This window comes from Nipponia nippon, unplaced genomic scaffold (assembly GCF_047370975.1).
Source record: "Nipponia nippon isolate SJK-2023a ecotype South Korea unplaced genomic scaffold, ASM4737097v1 scaffold_4, whole genome shotgun sequence".
NCBI classification, from domain to species: Eukaryota; Metazoa; Chordata; class Aves; order Pelecaniformes; family Threskiornithidae; genus Nipponia; species Nipponia nippon.
In genome coordinates, this window is record NW_028262358.1 from 91,306,439 (window position 1) to 91,321,211 (window position 14,773).

At 34.2% G+C, this 14,773-nt stretch overlaps 1 protein-coding gene across 6 annotated transcripts in view; it reads right to left on the minus strand.

Moving 5' to 3' along the window:
- MYO6 (myosin VI) overlaps window positions 1-14,773 on the minus strand; it is a 115,850-nt gene that overhangs the window by 3,927 nt on the left and 97,150 nt on the right. For 2 of the 6 annotated variants that reach the window (XM_087775209.1, XM_087775210.1), the window contains exons 29-34: window positions 11,614-11,643; window positions 11,107-11,145; window positions 7,676-7,779; window positions 6,161-6,292; window positions 3,551-3,577; window positions 1,127-1,345 (exon numbers count right to left, since the gene is read on the minus strand). In XM_087775209.1, the coding sequence (XP_087631335.1) occupies window positions 1,127-1,345; window positions 3,551-3,577; window positions 6,161-6,292; window positions 7,676-7,779; window positions 11,107-11,145; window positions 11,614-11,643 (551 nt within the window). The remainder of the gene's footprint in view (window positions 1-1,126; window positions 1,346-3,550; window positions 3,578-6,160; window positions 6,293-7,675; window positions 7,780-11,106; window positions 11,146-11,613; window positions 11,644-14,773) is intronic. The other 4 variants (XM_087775211.1, XM_087775208.1, XM_087775212.1 and 1 more) reach the window with 4 other exon arrangements.

The window sequence follows — 14,773 nt, forward strand, 5'->3', positions numbered from 1 at the left end:
TTTGTTTTACACATACTTTCAGTTTTACCCAGTTTTACAGTGAAGGGCTGTTATTATTTAACTTGTTTAAATGTAGCAAAGCTACTAAGAACTCGAGACTTTTGCTCAAGTAGCCAGTATTCTTAATCTGTCAGCCTCCCATGCTAAACAAACAGTGTTTACCAAATAGGACTGACACGGGGAATCCAATTAAATGGGTTTTCATCCAATGAAATGGTGAGTGCAGCTCACTTGCTATATTTTAATCTTATTTTTAATAGGTGATCCATTGAATGTGCTATTCGTGACAGCAATGCTACTTTTAGCTATGGGCTTTGAGACTGAACAGGCAACAGTTGGTAGAAGGAATTCTACTAAAAATAATTAGCAGAAAACAAAGGAACTTTTGTTGATAGTAAAGCATCACTCTGAAGCTAAACAATTTGGTTATGGCCTTTTCCTCAGTCCCCAAGTTAAATAAAAAAACTCAAAACACAGAATTCTAAACAGCATTTCTCCAGTGTTTTCTCCCCCTTTCATTATCCTCCAGAAAAGGACGATACCTTTCATTACCAGATAAATCTCTACCCATCCATTGCCACATTTAGTTTTTATTTTAAATGTTTAAGATTAAAAAGTTATTCTCCCATACTAGGCAGTATAAATATGGTAAAAGCATCAGTTTGCTATCAGCACCATACTATGGAAAGATAATATATCACATGTGCAAATTGTTCTGATACAAACTGCTGTAATTTTTCAAAGCTAACTAAAAACCAAAACAACGATGAGCAGAACTTTCCCAGATAAATTGCAATGTTTTATCTTCACGCTGTCTCCAGCTCAGGGAATAATCTGAGGACACTTAATAATAAGCCATTAACATTTGGATTCCCTCTGTCTATGATTTCCCAGATTAAAGTATATGTGCAAGTAAAACACGTGAAAAATTACATCTCCAAATGATATCCCCTAACATTTGGCCACCATCAACACAGTCCCAAATCCTCAAATTCTGCCCAGACAAGACCTGCTGATGAAAAAAAGAGGATACAACTTGGGAAACTTGTATCATCAGCCTCTTTTTCTAAAGTAAGTTATCAGCTCGGAACCTTTTCAACATTTGAATTTTGCTTTCAATACCAACCCGCCACAAGGAGAATGGGTGCCTTGTCAGGATGAAGTTCCATTTGTCGAGCAATCCACGGCCCATCAAAATGTGCATACCACCAACCCTTCTTCTTGTTCTGGGGATCTTTGTATTGGTCCGCAGGACGGATGAAGGGAATGCGGAAGTAACGCTGTTGTCTGTTTATTTCAATCTGTTGTTGTCTGGCTGGTAGCTGGGCTGTTGGGTTCTGTTGAGCTATCATACAAAAAAACCCAAAAAACAACCAAACAAAAAAACAGAAAACAAGAAAGCCATATTATGCTTGATTAATCAACAAAGTAAAAAAAAAAACAAACCCAAACCAACCAAAAAAATGAACAAACAAAAAACCCCCAAAACAAACCAAACCCCCCAAAAGAGATTCTCTGAATACAAGGTCATCTGAAGTCTCATCAAACCTAAAAATTATTCCCATCTCACATAATGTGCGTTCTTTTAATCACTACAGCTACAACACTGGTGAGGAAAGGCTCATGATAACAAATGTATCTATAGGTAACACTAGGTTGCTAAATGGCATCAGGTACGTTTAGACAAAACAAAGCGAGTAAAATAACACATTCTGCTTTAAATAAATATTGAAGGTAAAACTTCCCATATAAAATTTCTTACCAACCAGAAACATTAATCAATACCTGCTCTAGTTCAGTCCATCTCTTTGTAAAACAAGGTCACAGTGCAAAGAAGCATTTTCAGTTACAAAAATACCAAGCACCCCTTGATTATTGACAGTCAACACAGAAGGGTGTGTAATACTGTTAGAAACGACTAATTTGTTAATAGAAATGTTGATGACAAATACTGCTTACTACAAAGCTGCCACCAAACGTAACTTTCTGCCTAGATTTCTATGTACTAAACTCCAGCATTAGAACTACTTCCTGGCTGCTTTCTTTTTTAAAGAAATTGTTTATTTCAGACCATTAAGATCAACAGACCAAACTTCTAGAGGAGACAGAGTTATATGAAATCTTTTAAAGCTTCATATAAATACTTTGGTAAACATTTCCCATGTGCATTTTTGTACTCCCTCAGAGTCCCACACATTTCAGACTTCAGAGAGAAACCTTCTTTTGAATAAAAGCAAATACCTCTACGTTAACTCATCAACCGATAGACCTTCATAATGTTATGTATACACTATCAAAATCAGTTTTAAGTAGTAAACACTCTCATAAGCAAGATCCTTTCCTTTAATAAATGCCTCCTGCAAAAGTTTATTACTGATCTTGTTTTAGTGGTTTACAATACCAGTTACAAACACCCTGTTTAAGAAATTCTGAATGTGAATCTATGCCATCTCTACAAAAGAAAATCAGTATTAACAGTTCCATGTTTGAGTATAAAGGGAATAATTAAAAGTGAATTCCTTTTTTGTCCATTGTCTATTAAGCAGCGAAGCTAATTTTTGAGCTAAAATTTAAGAAAATGAAAAATGACGATCACTTCTAATAACATATTCTTACAGTTATGATCAAAACTAACAGACTAGCAACTGCACCTTGAAATTTCTTCCATTTAGATTCAAGCAAAGATAGATTTTCTAAATGTGAAGAGCAGAATCTTAAAAAAATATATGTACTATACAAATCATACTCCCCAATTTTTTTTCCATGTCTACATAAACAAAGAGAAGAAACACAAAACAGGTTTTAATAGGTGAATGCTACTTTTATACATTAACTCTGAAAAAGCCCGTGTTTTACAGGCATAGTCTGCAGTTTATAGGAAATTAATTCTATTTTCTGCAAATTGCCTGAACATCTATCACAGCAGATCAGTGCTTTAGTATTGTTGAACACTTTTTGCTCTGCAATTGTAATTGCTAAGGCTCATTTCTACCTCTATGCGTACCTAAATCCAAGAGGAAATCTAGAGGACAGGAATGCTAAGCAGCCACTATAGCCTCTATTTTTCAGTGCTATGGAATTGCAGTTGTTTATTCAAAAGAAACCATCACCTGAATGTTAGTTTGTGTGCTAGGAGAACAGCTGTTATATTAAGTTGATTCCAGAGTTTTGCTACAACAAAAAGCCATGTGCAGACAGTACAAAATGTTACAACAGCATGGTACTTCTTGGGGGGAAGAAAAAAAGAGAAAAATAATAGGGGATTATACCTTCAAATAACCTATATAAAAAGGTTATTTCATTCTCCCTTCCCATGACTGCTCAAAGGGGTAGGATCTCATGACAATAAGCAGTAAAGTACATTCGTAAATTACTAAAGTAACATATAATTACCATCAGTTGAATAATGTTGCCAAATTGTAAAATAGAATTTTTTTGATTAAATTCTGTGTTCACATGTAGCAAAACACTGGATTAATTAATGTTAGTATAGAGCTCTCAAGTGTTCCTGTTCTTCAAAGTTAGCTTAAATAACCATCTCCCCACTTACGTGAGTTGCTCAAAAATGGTGCAAAATCTGTGAACAAATATTACATGTTGAACAAAACATAGAAGTGCTGATCCTTCTTAAGTTATAGTTTCATTACCTCAACATTTTTCACCAATGCTAATGATAGACAAATGGAAATTCTAGTTACAAAATAAACACAGACATTGAGCTAAGTATTTCTATTTATTTTCTGCTTGCTGACATATATAAAATGTCTCCTTTCCTCAGATTTCATAGATTTCCAACTGCTTCTATTTTCAGCAGGAATTAATTTTGAAATTGATTACTTCAATGATTTGCAATGCCTGTTACAAAACCTCAGCTGTATACATGCTCAGCACAGATTGCTGTAACAAATCTGCTAGTTAATTAACGTAGTACTTTTATTTTTTGACACTTCTGCTAGAAAAAGATTTCCAGACCTCTATTAATACCAAATTTGCCTATTCCAATAATAATACACAAACCAGTGTTTAGCTGCTATACTGAATGTATGAATTTAATTAATGGATACCTGTAAAATTATATGACATCAGTGAAAAGGCAGAAAGAAGAAACTACATCATTTGAAGCACACATCCACTGACACCCGAAAGACTTTTAGCTTAAACATCAAAGAAATCAGAGTTCCTTCCTACTACCTTCTCAGATCATTACAATACATAGATGTGAAATGCCCATGTAGTATAATTATTTGCAATAGGAAGAATTACTTCTGACATTGATGAGAGTCTCTAAAGGTCACCATCAGTGACTTTCTTCTGAACTGCAATGTTCTAACTTTTCTTCAGAAATATGAAGCTGTTATTTCAAGAAAAGTAAAAAAATGCAATGAAAAACATTGAAAAGAATGCTGTAAATGTCTAACTAAATGTGATGAGATCATGAATATTCCAAGCTTTATTTGCACAAATCCAAAGATTTTCTGCTCTTTGCTACTTCCCGTCAGCAATACTGTGCATGAATATTTATTTTACCCATTTAGCTCCAGACAGACTTTGCCAGCTCAAATTCAAAGCAAGTTACCACTTTGCAGAAGTGCTTCAAATGCCTTTTCCTGCTGTTTCAGTCATAAGCTTTCTTAAACACTTTAAACCACCTTACTAATCATGGCCACGACGACCCATTCTTTGATAACATCTTTTCCAGGGGTCCACATTTCACCTGCCATATATCTGTACCAAACTTCCCTGAAAAGCTCAAATTCTCAGGTGAGGCTCAAGCAACGCAAAACTCAGTAAATGAATCAAGGGGAAGGAGACACCTTTTTATAAGGACTAACACTGAGAGTAAGTAGGGCACCTGTATCCCCTGGGATCTGTATCCCCCATGTTCCAGGACAACGCTCTAATCCCAGGCTAATGGGACTTTCTCCCCATCTTCCCTTTCCTCTGCCTCTCCCATTAACTGTGTGGCCAGAACACAACAGTCATGGAAGCAGAAGACAGTATGAAAGGTCTGACTAAATTATTATGGCGTTTGCTGTGACTCTGTTCATTTCTTAGACTCCTTTTATAACAGACCATCACTGCACTTGGGGGGTGGAGTGGCAGGGAAAGAGTAACAATCCACTCTGCAAATATCACTCCAGAAACTAGGCACCTAATTTTGAGGTCTGGCAGTGTTAAACATGGTAACTCCTACACTTTCTTGTTGAATTTAAAAGGCAGTCACTTATTCTCATTAGTGCATTGCTTTGACAATAAACACCCATCTGTGAAATCAGCAGAATGACAGTCTAATAAGAAACCAGGGACTACGCAAAATTTGTCATGCCATAATCAAAAATTATGAGTTTTAAAAAAAAGAACGTAACCTGAAATATGTAAGGCTTCCAGTAATGTAAACGAAGAAATTATTAGCATCTTTTAAAAGTATCTACATCTATGTCTATAGACCTGTATCTCAAGAAAGAATAAAAGCATGAGAAGAAACCGTCTTATCAGCAGTACTTTTTCTTTTGTCTGGACCCCAAATATAATAGTGAACTACATAACAGAGCATGATTCCTTCCAATCTTGTTTTTTACAGCACCAAAAAAAAAAAAAATGTCACATGCAATTCTCTGATAGATGGACTATATGAAAACTGTTTTTAGAATCTATATTCTGTCCTTAGGTATAATTCTCTGTTCTGATCTATCACTAACTACTCCCAGAAAGCAACATTTGTAATTACAGAGGTCAGAACTAGTATGAACAACCTTAAAAATGAAAAGTCTCAAACGTCTCAAAATGCAAATCACAGTTTCATAAATGGAAAATGATCTTCCTTAGTGTTAAGTAGCACAGCAATGAACATTTAGCAAAAACGCCAGCAACACCACCACCAAATCAAGAAGTGTTTTTAACAGATGTGAGCTGGTATGAGAAAAGTTTTAGGGAGAACTGTTCTGTTCATGTATCTGTGTCTCCTGAAAGTATTCTACTTTCCGCATAGCATTTGCCAGTTGCAATCATTTGAAAATATCTGCCTTAAATCAATACAAAAATACTCTAAAAAAACCGAAGAGTTTCCTTCAACCTAGTGAACCCAAAATTAATTCTAGAAATGTTTTCTTTAGAATATTGTCACCAAAATTATTATAAACACAAAATTCTCTCTCCTCACCATAGTCCGTGACTGATTTGGGAGCACGCTGTTCTGTTTCTGCATTGCGTTTCTTATTCTTGGATTTCCAAGCATGATATACCTTTAGCCTTCTGTGAAACTCTTCTCTGCAAGCCGCCAACAGTTCAATATCTGTCTCAAAAATGAGGAAGGGAGGGAGGAGTGAGAAAAATCAGAAAAATTATTTATGAAATGCTTTTCTATATTGATAGGTACATAATTTTAGATCAGTTTGTAACACTAATATGTTATAATGTAATATAATAAACCTTCACTCTCTGCAGCAACAAAGCCTGTATTTTATGGCCCAGAGAGATCCTTGAAGTGCTATATATCCTTTTCTCCTTTAGAGGAATGGCAGTCCCCAAAGTAGCTGTTCTGCTGTGAGATCTGGAGCAGTGAAACGCTACAAATAAAATTTTCACTTTGCTAAATTTGTCTGTTGACATTATCACGAGCCAAGCAGTACAGAAACAGATAAAATTTCACTGCTGAACTTTATTTCTGCAACTGAAAAAAAGAAAATCAGCAACTTGACTGCTCAGATCTTTTTCAGGTTCTGCTCAGGTTCTTTTTCCACTTTTTAAAATATATTTTAATTTTGCTGAATTTCATGCTACTAAAGAGAATGAATGATTGCAAGGCTTTTTCATTAGTCACCTAAGAGTATCCAAACTGGCTTCACTAGGGATGAACACACGTCAGCACCATGTATTACTGCACCACCTGTTCAGCTGAAAACATTGCTCCAGTCTTGCATACGTAAAAACAATAGAGACTCAGTTAGAATTTGGAGCTAACTTTGGGTTTTAAATACAAATAGAGAGAATGGGTTTGTTTCCAATTTCTACATCCAGGGAGAAATTCAGAGTTATCTTAAATCAGAAATTAACCAACTGTTTTCAATCAGAAGCAGGAAGAAACAGTAATATTTAATAAAGGAATAATTCTTATCTGTTTCTATCTTCATAACACTGGGGGAAAAATAATTAATATCCCAACTGTGAGCTTCCCAAATGTAGTTACACATTTTGAAAATTAAAGAATAAGCTGAACATCTAAGATAGAAAATATTTTACGCTGTGCTTTACATGACATATTTGCTTTTTTGTGATTTGTTGACAGCAAGAAGTGATAGCAAAATATTTCTTAGACCACACAAATTCTAGGTAAAGCATAATAACTATTATTCCCTTTGTGGAAATACATAAAATTGAGACAATTCAATTAATAAATTATAACGTGTTTTATGGTCCAAGCAGTTTAACATCAGAAATATATAAATCAGTAAAGGAGGTAACAAAGGAAATTCTGTTTCCTCAGTATGGAAATAGCTTAGTTCGCTGTTCTCTTTGGGGTAACAGAACTTTTTGAAATTAATCTGACATTCATTCAAACCTGAATAAATTCATGAACAAGCTTTTATCTTTGTCATAGGAAGAAAGTAACACCTTTCATACAACTACAACTTGACTTCTTTCTCAAATCAGAAAAAAAAAACCCAAAATAACTTACCACAGGATGTATTGATTGTATCGCGAAGCTCTGCATATTTCCACTTACTGAGATCATGCTTCTTAGTACCAGCAGCAGCTTTCGTGGCTTGAACTGCAGGACCCCTACAATTATTAAAAATATACATACGTATTTTTTTCAAGTATAGAACGGGCATTGTTACAAGAGGACGAACAGATCCCACGATCAACACTGTGGCACGCTTATTACAATGAAAATCAGCAGCACAGGGATTGAATTCAAAGGCAAAGTACCATATTATTTTCAAGATATTCAAATGATTGAGAAAAAGTGAAGCATCTTTTATGTCCAAAATCATATAATAATCTGATTGGTTGCCTAGAAATTAAAAGGAATTGTCATTAATAGTTAGCACTTATGTGTGAAAAGATGCATATTCTATTTTTGTGTACCTCACCCCACGCTGATGTATATTTTTCTTGGTACTAGTCAAGATGGAGAATACAGATAACAAAGACTGGCCATCTACATTTTTAGTTCCATTTGAAAAACAGATGAGGAAAAACATTTCTGAAGTAGACAAGAAGGGAGAAAAGGCGTTTCCTCTGCTGTTTAAAACTGGATTAGGACAAAATCCTTGTCCCCAGACTACAGAAAATATTCCATGTCTTTGACAGAAGTCTAATTTGAGAGAAGAAATCAAATTAATTCTATATTAATTGTATAGTAGCTGTCTGAGAACAGCAACATTTATTCTGAGGGGCAGGGAGAATCATTAACAGATACCAAGGACAAAAAAAAAACTAAACGAAACAAAACAAAAAAACCCCACACTCTCAGAAGAAAGGCTGACCAGTATAAAAAGACTCATCTAGAAACAGTGTTCTTCAAAGGCAGAAGTCATGTAGGTAGTATGCAATAAAGTCAACAGCAAATGCAAGTGAGAAATTATTAGTAAAATCTCCATCATCTTTAACAGTATGTATAAGGTTATCCATGTAACAAACAAACATTACATGTATACATATAGAGCTAAATCTAAAAAAAAAATTCTTTTTTTTTTTTTTTCTTAAAAATGGTATGGATAAGAAGTGGAAGAATTTTCCCTTAGGAACAGCAAACTTCCCATGGATTATTTGGATACAAACTAAGTTCAAAACACTCCAACATCCAGTGACAATTAGAATACTTTTTAAACACTAAGGAATTCAGGAACAGACACATGATTTTACCAACCTCTGCTAATACCCATGACTAAGAACATGAGGCAAACTGAATTATCTTTCAGAATCTGAGAGGATTTGTTCAGCAGAAACTAGATCTTTATGAGAGTAGCAAAATATTTGATGAAATGTATCACTTTAAAAATCCACAAGAGAAAAACAGACTTTTAACTGAAAAGGCCTGGTTTCTTCTGTTTGTGCAGCAATATCTTTATAGGACTGTTACATTATTACAGTATTTATAATCCAGTGAATGTTATTTTTAAGTTTATTTTTCCATAAAGGTCTCATGTGGGACTATGAAGTTTTATGTTGTTTATTTTCCCTTTTTACTTAGTAGGTTATAAATACATTTTCTGTGAAAATTTTCTCTATGTAGATATAGCAGTTCGGAAAGCAGAGATAAGAAATGCAATTTATTTTTAAGTTTCATAGCACAAAACAATCTGTTTAACCAAATGTTCTTCTTAACAGCAATTGAACCATCTCTTCAAATGTAATTAAAACTACAGAATCTTACCATTTATTGCAGCATCAGCTTAATTATGCCTACTCATACTACTAATCTGAGTCAACATACAGCTTCCAGTGATGGTATGTGAAAAGTCTGACATAAAAAATTACCTCTTTGACTTTTAATCAGTACATAACTGAGGGACAGGAACTTTTCCTCACCCTTAGCACTACTCTTAAGTGTAAAACAAATGATTAGGCAGAGAGTCTCCTTCAAAATATATATTTTAATATTTTGTTATCATTGGCATACCTGTAGGACATTAAAGGATTCCTGCTAAATGTAATTTCCGCTGCCTGGTGTCTAACCTTCTTGAATCTGATTTGACAAATCCTAAGGATTTTCCTTAATTAGCAACAGTACCCACTACTCTGTTTGCTACATAATTTAGAGCAGCAGAACTAGGCTGTAAGATCTCTGGTTAAACTAGTAATCTGCTAATCCAATTGAATGGCTTAGCCTTTCCATTACAGCACTACTCTGCAGATCACTCTTTTGTTTTCTACATGACTTTAAGCATAACAGCCTGGCAGTAAGAAGAGCATCATACTCGACAGTCAGTTTTCACTGCTCAATGTGACACAGTTATGTATCCTAAACACTATTTTCAGACTTAAAAAAATCAGTCTCAGGTCAAAAGTTTCCAGTACATGAAAAGTGAAAAAAATTTAGTTAAACAAGCATGCAGTAAGAAGTATTGTATTCTGATTTTGCCTCAAAGTTTTGTGATTTTTTTTGCATGTTAAGAATTGGCCATTGTCATTGGAACTGTGTCAATATATGTAATACAATCTAGCCATCTAAATTCACATGCTAACTTAATTACACGCAACACTGTTTATTCCTATTCTCAAAATGCCACTGCAAGAAACAAATTTAGTTAACAGCTGTGTTCTACAACCAGAAAACCCATCAATCATGCGAGACTGATCATCTTCAGACTATATATAAACAGCAGTGTCTTGTTTAACAACAGATTGACTTTTGACAATTTTGCTTCTTATGTAAGCTTCAGAAGGTTATTTTTGTCCTCAAGTTGCACAAAACACTTTCTAATTACTCACTGATACGGAGGACATTATAACAATTTCTTTCAACAGAGAATTAGTATTCTAACACAAACTAGTATGAGACCGTTACAGTAGAATTGTATTCAGATCTAAACCTGCATTCTCCTTTCCTCCTGCACAAAATCTTGCATTAGCATTCAACAAATCTCAGAAGGGGATTTTGTTTGGATGTCTTAAGAGGGGTTTTAATATGCTTTTAACATGGTAATTTGCAAAATTGCATTTATTTGAAGGGAATTATAACTAGAATATTTTCTTATTAAAAGCACTAACAGTTACATTAACGTTAAGTAACTTCATTAACTCAGTGTTGAATCTGTAGAAATCCTCCTTCGAAAGATGTGGAGCCTAGTCTTCCATTATTGTGATAAGAAAGGTGAAAAGAGAAGAAAGCTGGAGGAACATTATCAAAATTACACAAAATTCCAGGGTATGAACTGTTCTTATTCTTTTTTTTACATAATCAATTAAAATAGCAGAAAAATAATTGCTGGAAAAAAGGTGTTGATAGAGGAAATTTATCTGAAAGAAATAATTTACTTATCTGCTTAGCACTTAAAAAAAAAAATCCATTATTTTTCATCCCATAATAATTCAACCCATTTCATGTGTGATTTCTTTTTGCAAAATGATTGATTCATTTGGTGTTGTCTTCTCACCTACCTAGACAATATTTCTGACATTTCTGTGGCCATTTGTTCCCTATAAGAAAATCGACAAATAAGCATAAACCAAACATATTAATATAAAACCAGCCTTTATAACTGTGATAGTCTCTTGCCAACCAAACTGAAGCTACTTCAAGTGCACAAAAAAAATGGCTACTTATTTTAAATAATTTCCATTCTAATATATATATACAGTCCTGATTCTGCAAAGAGCAATAAATCACACAGAGCAGTGAAAAATGGATGGTATGTGAAAAAGTTAACACTAATTATATAATAATCTTTAAATAGATATTATTAGGCATATTAGGTTATTAACTCATTTATTAGACATAAAGTAGTGGATATAAGGTATTACAAACTGATTTAAAGTTTACAGAAGCATGCTAATAAAGATTATTATGGGGTATTAGTAAATAAGAGGACAATATCAATTTCCTTTGAATTAATTAGCACTGCTGTTTTTTCTATTAGAGCATTCAAATGGAAAAAAATGCCATACGCAGTCATTTGCAGCTTTGTTCCACTGGCTCTGCAAATAGAAGATATTTATGTTAGATAGAATACTTCCTAGCTACCTTTCTAATAACTGAAGTGGGAAAAGATGGGTCATAGTATTTCCTGCTCTCTCACATCTTATTTACTATCTTACGATTTTATTTTTTTTTTTACATTGAGAAACAGGACTGTATAGACCTTTTTTCTTCACCTTTCTCATTCAATCATGAGTGCTAAATTATTTTTAAAACGTTACATTAAGACAATCTGAAAAAAATGTACAAATGAAAATTTCCCCCACCCTTTCTCCCCCTCCCCCCCATCTTTCAAAATCAAAGATTTTGAGACATGCTACTGATATATTTTATGCCTGGATAAGCGTATCACAAGAAACAACAGCAATCCTCACATAGCTACTCTGGGAACAGGAAAGATAGCTTCCTCATGCAAGCTGTGAAAAGACACTGAGTCTAACTGCCACACTGAAGACCCACACGTACACACATGTAGCACTGAGTATGCTACAAATTAGAACTTATTTGGATTGTTCCAACGCAACGCACGGAATGGATAAAATCACAATATATACACTGAGGCTAGCTTATTTTGGTGCTGTATGTTATACTATATGTTTCAATAAGCCACATAAATTAAAAAATATTACACAGTTGAAAACAGATATCTATTATTTAACTAATTTTTACTTAAGTGCTAAGCACTTCTGTTAATTTACCCCTAGGTGCAGTAAATCCCTTATTACACACGCTTTCAAATTGTGGATGAGAAATAAATAATTGGATGACGCTAGGAGAGGTCCAATAAGCACAAATAGGAATGCTGGATCTATTGCCAGAACACACAACTTCTCTTTGACAGGAGCCAACAAGTATATTTCTCAAAGAAACTACTAATACTTAGGAACTTTTAAATATCTACAAAAACTAATGGTGAATGCAGCAAGGTATTGATGAGAAAAGAAATAAAGTAGATGCTATTCATTTTCAAATATGACAACACACAAGTATCATATGTTCCTTAAATATGAGCAAAATATAAGAGTTCCTTCAAAATGGCATATAAAAATCACCTTGTTCTTACTATTTGCACTCCACAGGTAGTACAGCACAACGGAAAATACCCTTTTATTCATGCCAACGTCTAAGCACAAAACGATTTTTTACAAAATTGTGTGAAAACACTGTAGAACCAGTATACTGCATGAATTCAGTATGGAGTGATACATGCTTTATCTTACTACAGCAAAATTTAACAGAAAAGGGAAATATACATACATAAAAGTCACAGTGATTTCACTGTATCGTATGGTAATATGCAAGTCTCAAATCCAGAATATGGCAGAATAAAACCTCCTTCGACTCTAATAAATTTTTAATTGATATCAGTTAAAATAAGTCCTGAGAATTTATGTTTAAATTATTAAATTACATGTTTTGTTCAAACCAATAAATAGTTTTCATTTCAGAGAAGAATTCCCACAGTTTCTACCTTTAAGCCGATTCCTGCAGTTACGTGGAAATCTGCCCTTGGATTTCAGTAGAAGATACTGGGGTCTGCAGATCATTTTAGTTTGTTTTTAAACAAAGACAAAATCAAATTGAAGGTGAAATTAAAGAATTTTTGGACATGCTGAAAACTCTTCAAAGTGGACTGCAGATACAGAAAGGAAAAATTTTGCTAATGACCTAAAAAGAAATCTCATATAAGCAGAAAAATCTCTCTACTATTTTTTTCTAGATTTATATATTATCTTGTTCAAGAAAGAATTTACATCACTGTGTTGACTTATTCAGACCATTCTGCACTTTCCAATCATTCAGAAAGGAGCTTTCATTCTCCTACTGTTAGCTACACAGCTGAGAGAAACCAGCAGTCATAACTATCAGGATGGTTAGTTCATCGTCCATTCCGGGACTACACAAGGAAGACAAATACCAGCATCACCCATGAGCAGTAGGAAACACTGTGGAGATCAGAGCTCCACTGACAGAAAAGTTATTGAATTCTCTGAGCCCTTCTTGTCTAATGCCTCCCTTCTTTCATATTTAAGAGAAGTTTGCCAGGTTGCAACACTAGAGTGACTTTGGGTTTACCTTCAAAGTATTGCACCAAAATTCAAACAGGGAAAGTATGAAAGCCTCCGGAATGCTGCCTGTGAAGCACTTGGACATCCAGCTGAGCATGTTAAAGTCTTATCTGAGACAATATGATAGCTATTGTATAACTGAGGGCAAAACCACAATAATTTTAGTGGAAGTGTCTAAAAATCAGCATTGTACATAACAAAAAAATTACCTAGCTATCTCATGTAGGCATTACAGTTATTAAAAAAAAGTATCGATCTAGATAAAATGTGAGTAGCAAAGAGAACACATCTGGGAGCTTGAAATTCCATGGAAACACTTGGAATTTTCTTACACCCCCTTCTTTCAACAACAACAACAACCCGAGTAGACCAGTACTAATGAAGTCACCAATGACGTGATCATGTTTGTAAGTCCCTGTATGCAATCTGACCACTAAGTACCATTTTTACTAGAACTTTATGCCAAATTCTCACTCAAACTTTTCCCAGTACTGCTGTGTTCTTGATATAGAAACAGAAAGCCAAGAGACGTAATTCACTTTTCACTGAACCCTGATTAACACACAGACCCTTTAGAAAGTGCCCTGGCTGGGCAGCAAAACTTTGTTAAATCATAGATTTATCTTGATCATATTTGAACTGGGTAATCTGAAATCAGAACTCTTATCAATTTAAAAAAAAAAAAAAAAAAAAGGGGGGCACAAATTGTTTTTCTCCTTAGGAGAACTATGCAGAGAGAAAATCTTAAAGATGTTTTCCAGGGAAGAAACAAAGCCACACAGTTAGAAAATACATCAATTAATTACATGTACATTTGCTGGCTATAAAGCTTCTGAGGCATCACCCTTTACACATGAAGAGCTCTTGCTTTGCAAGCAGTGTGGATCTGGATACCAAAAGCCAAGCACTTCTTGTGACACATCAAGAAGTTCAAACAAAACAAACCAAAATGTTTAAGACAACATTTAATTTTCAAAGCCATGTATATTAAATATATTAATTCCACTTTAAAAAAACTACCAGTCAAGACACAGAAATAACTACTATTTCTGCATTCAAA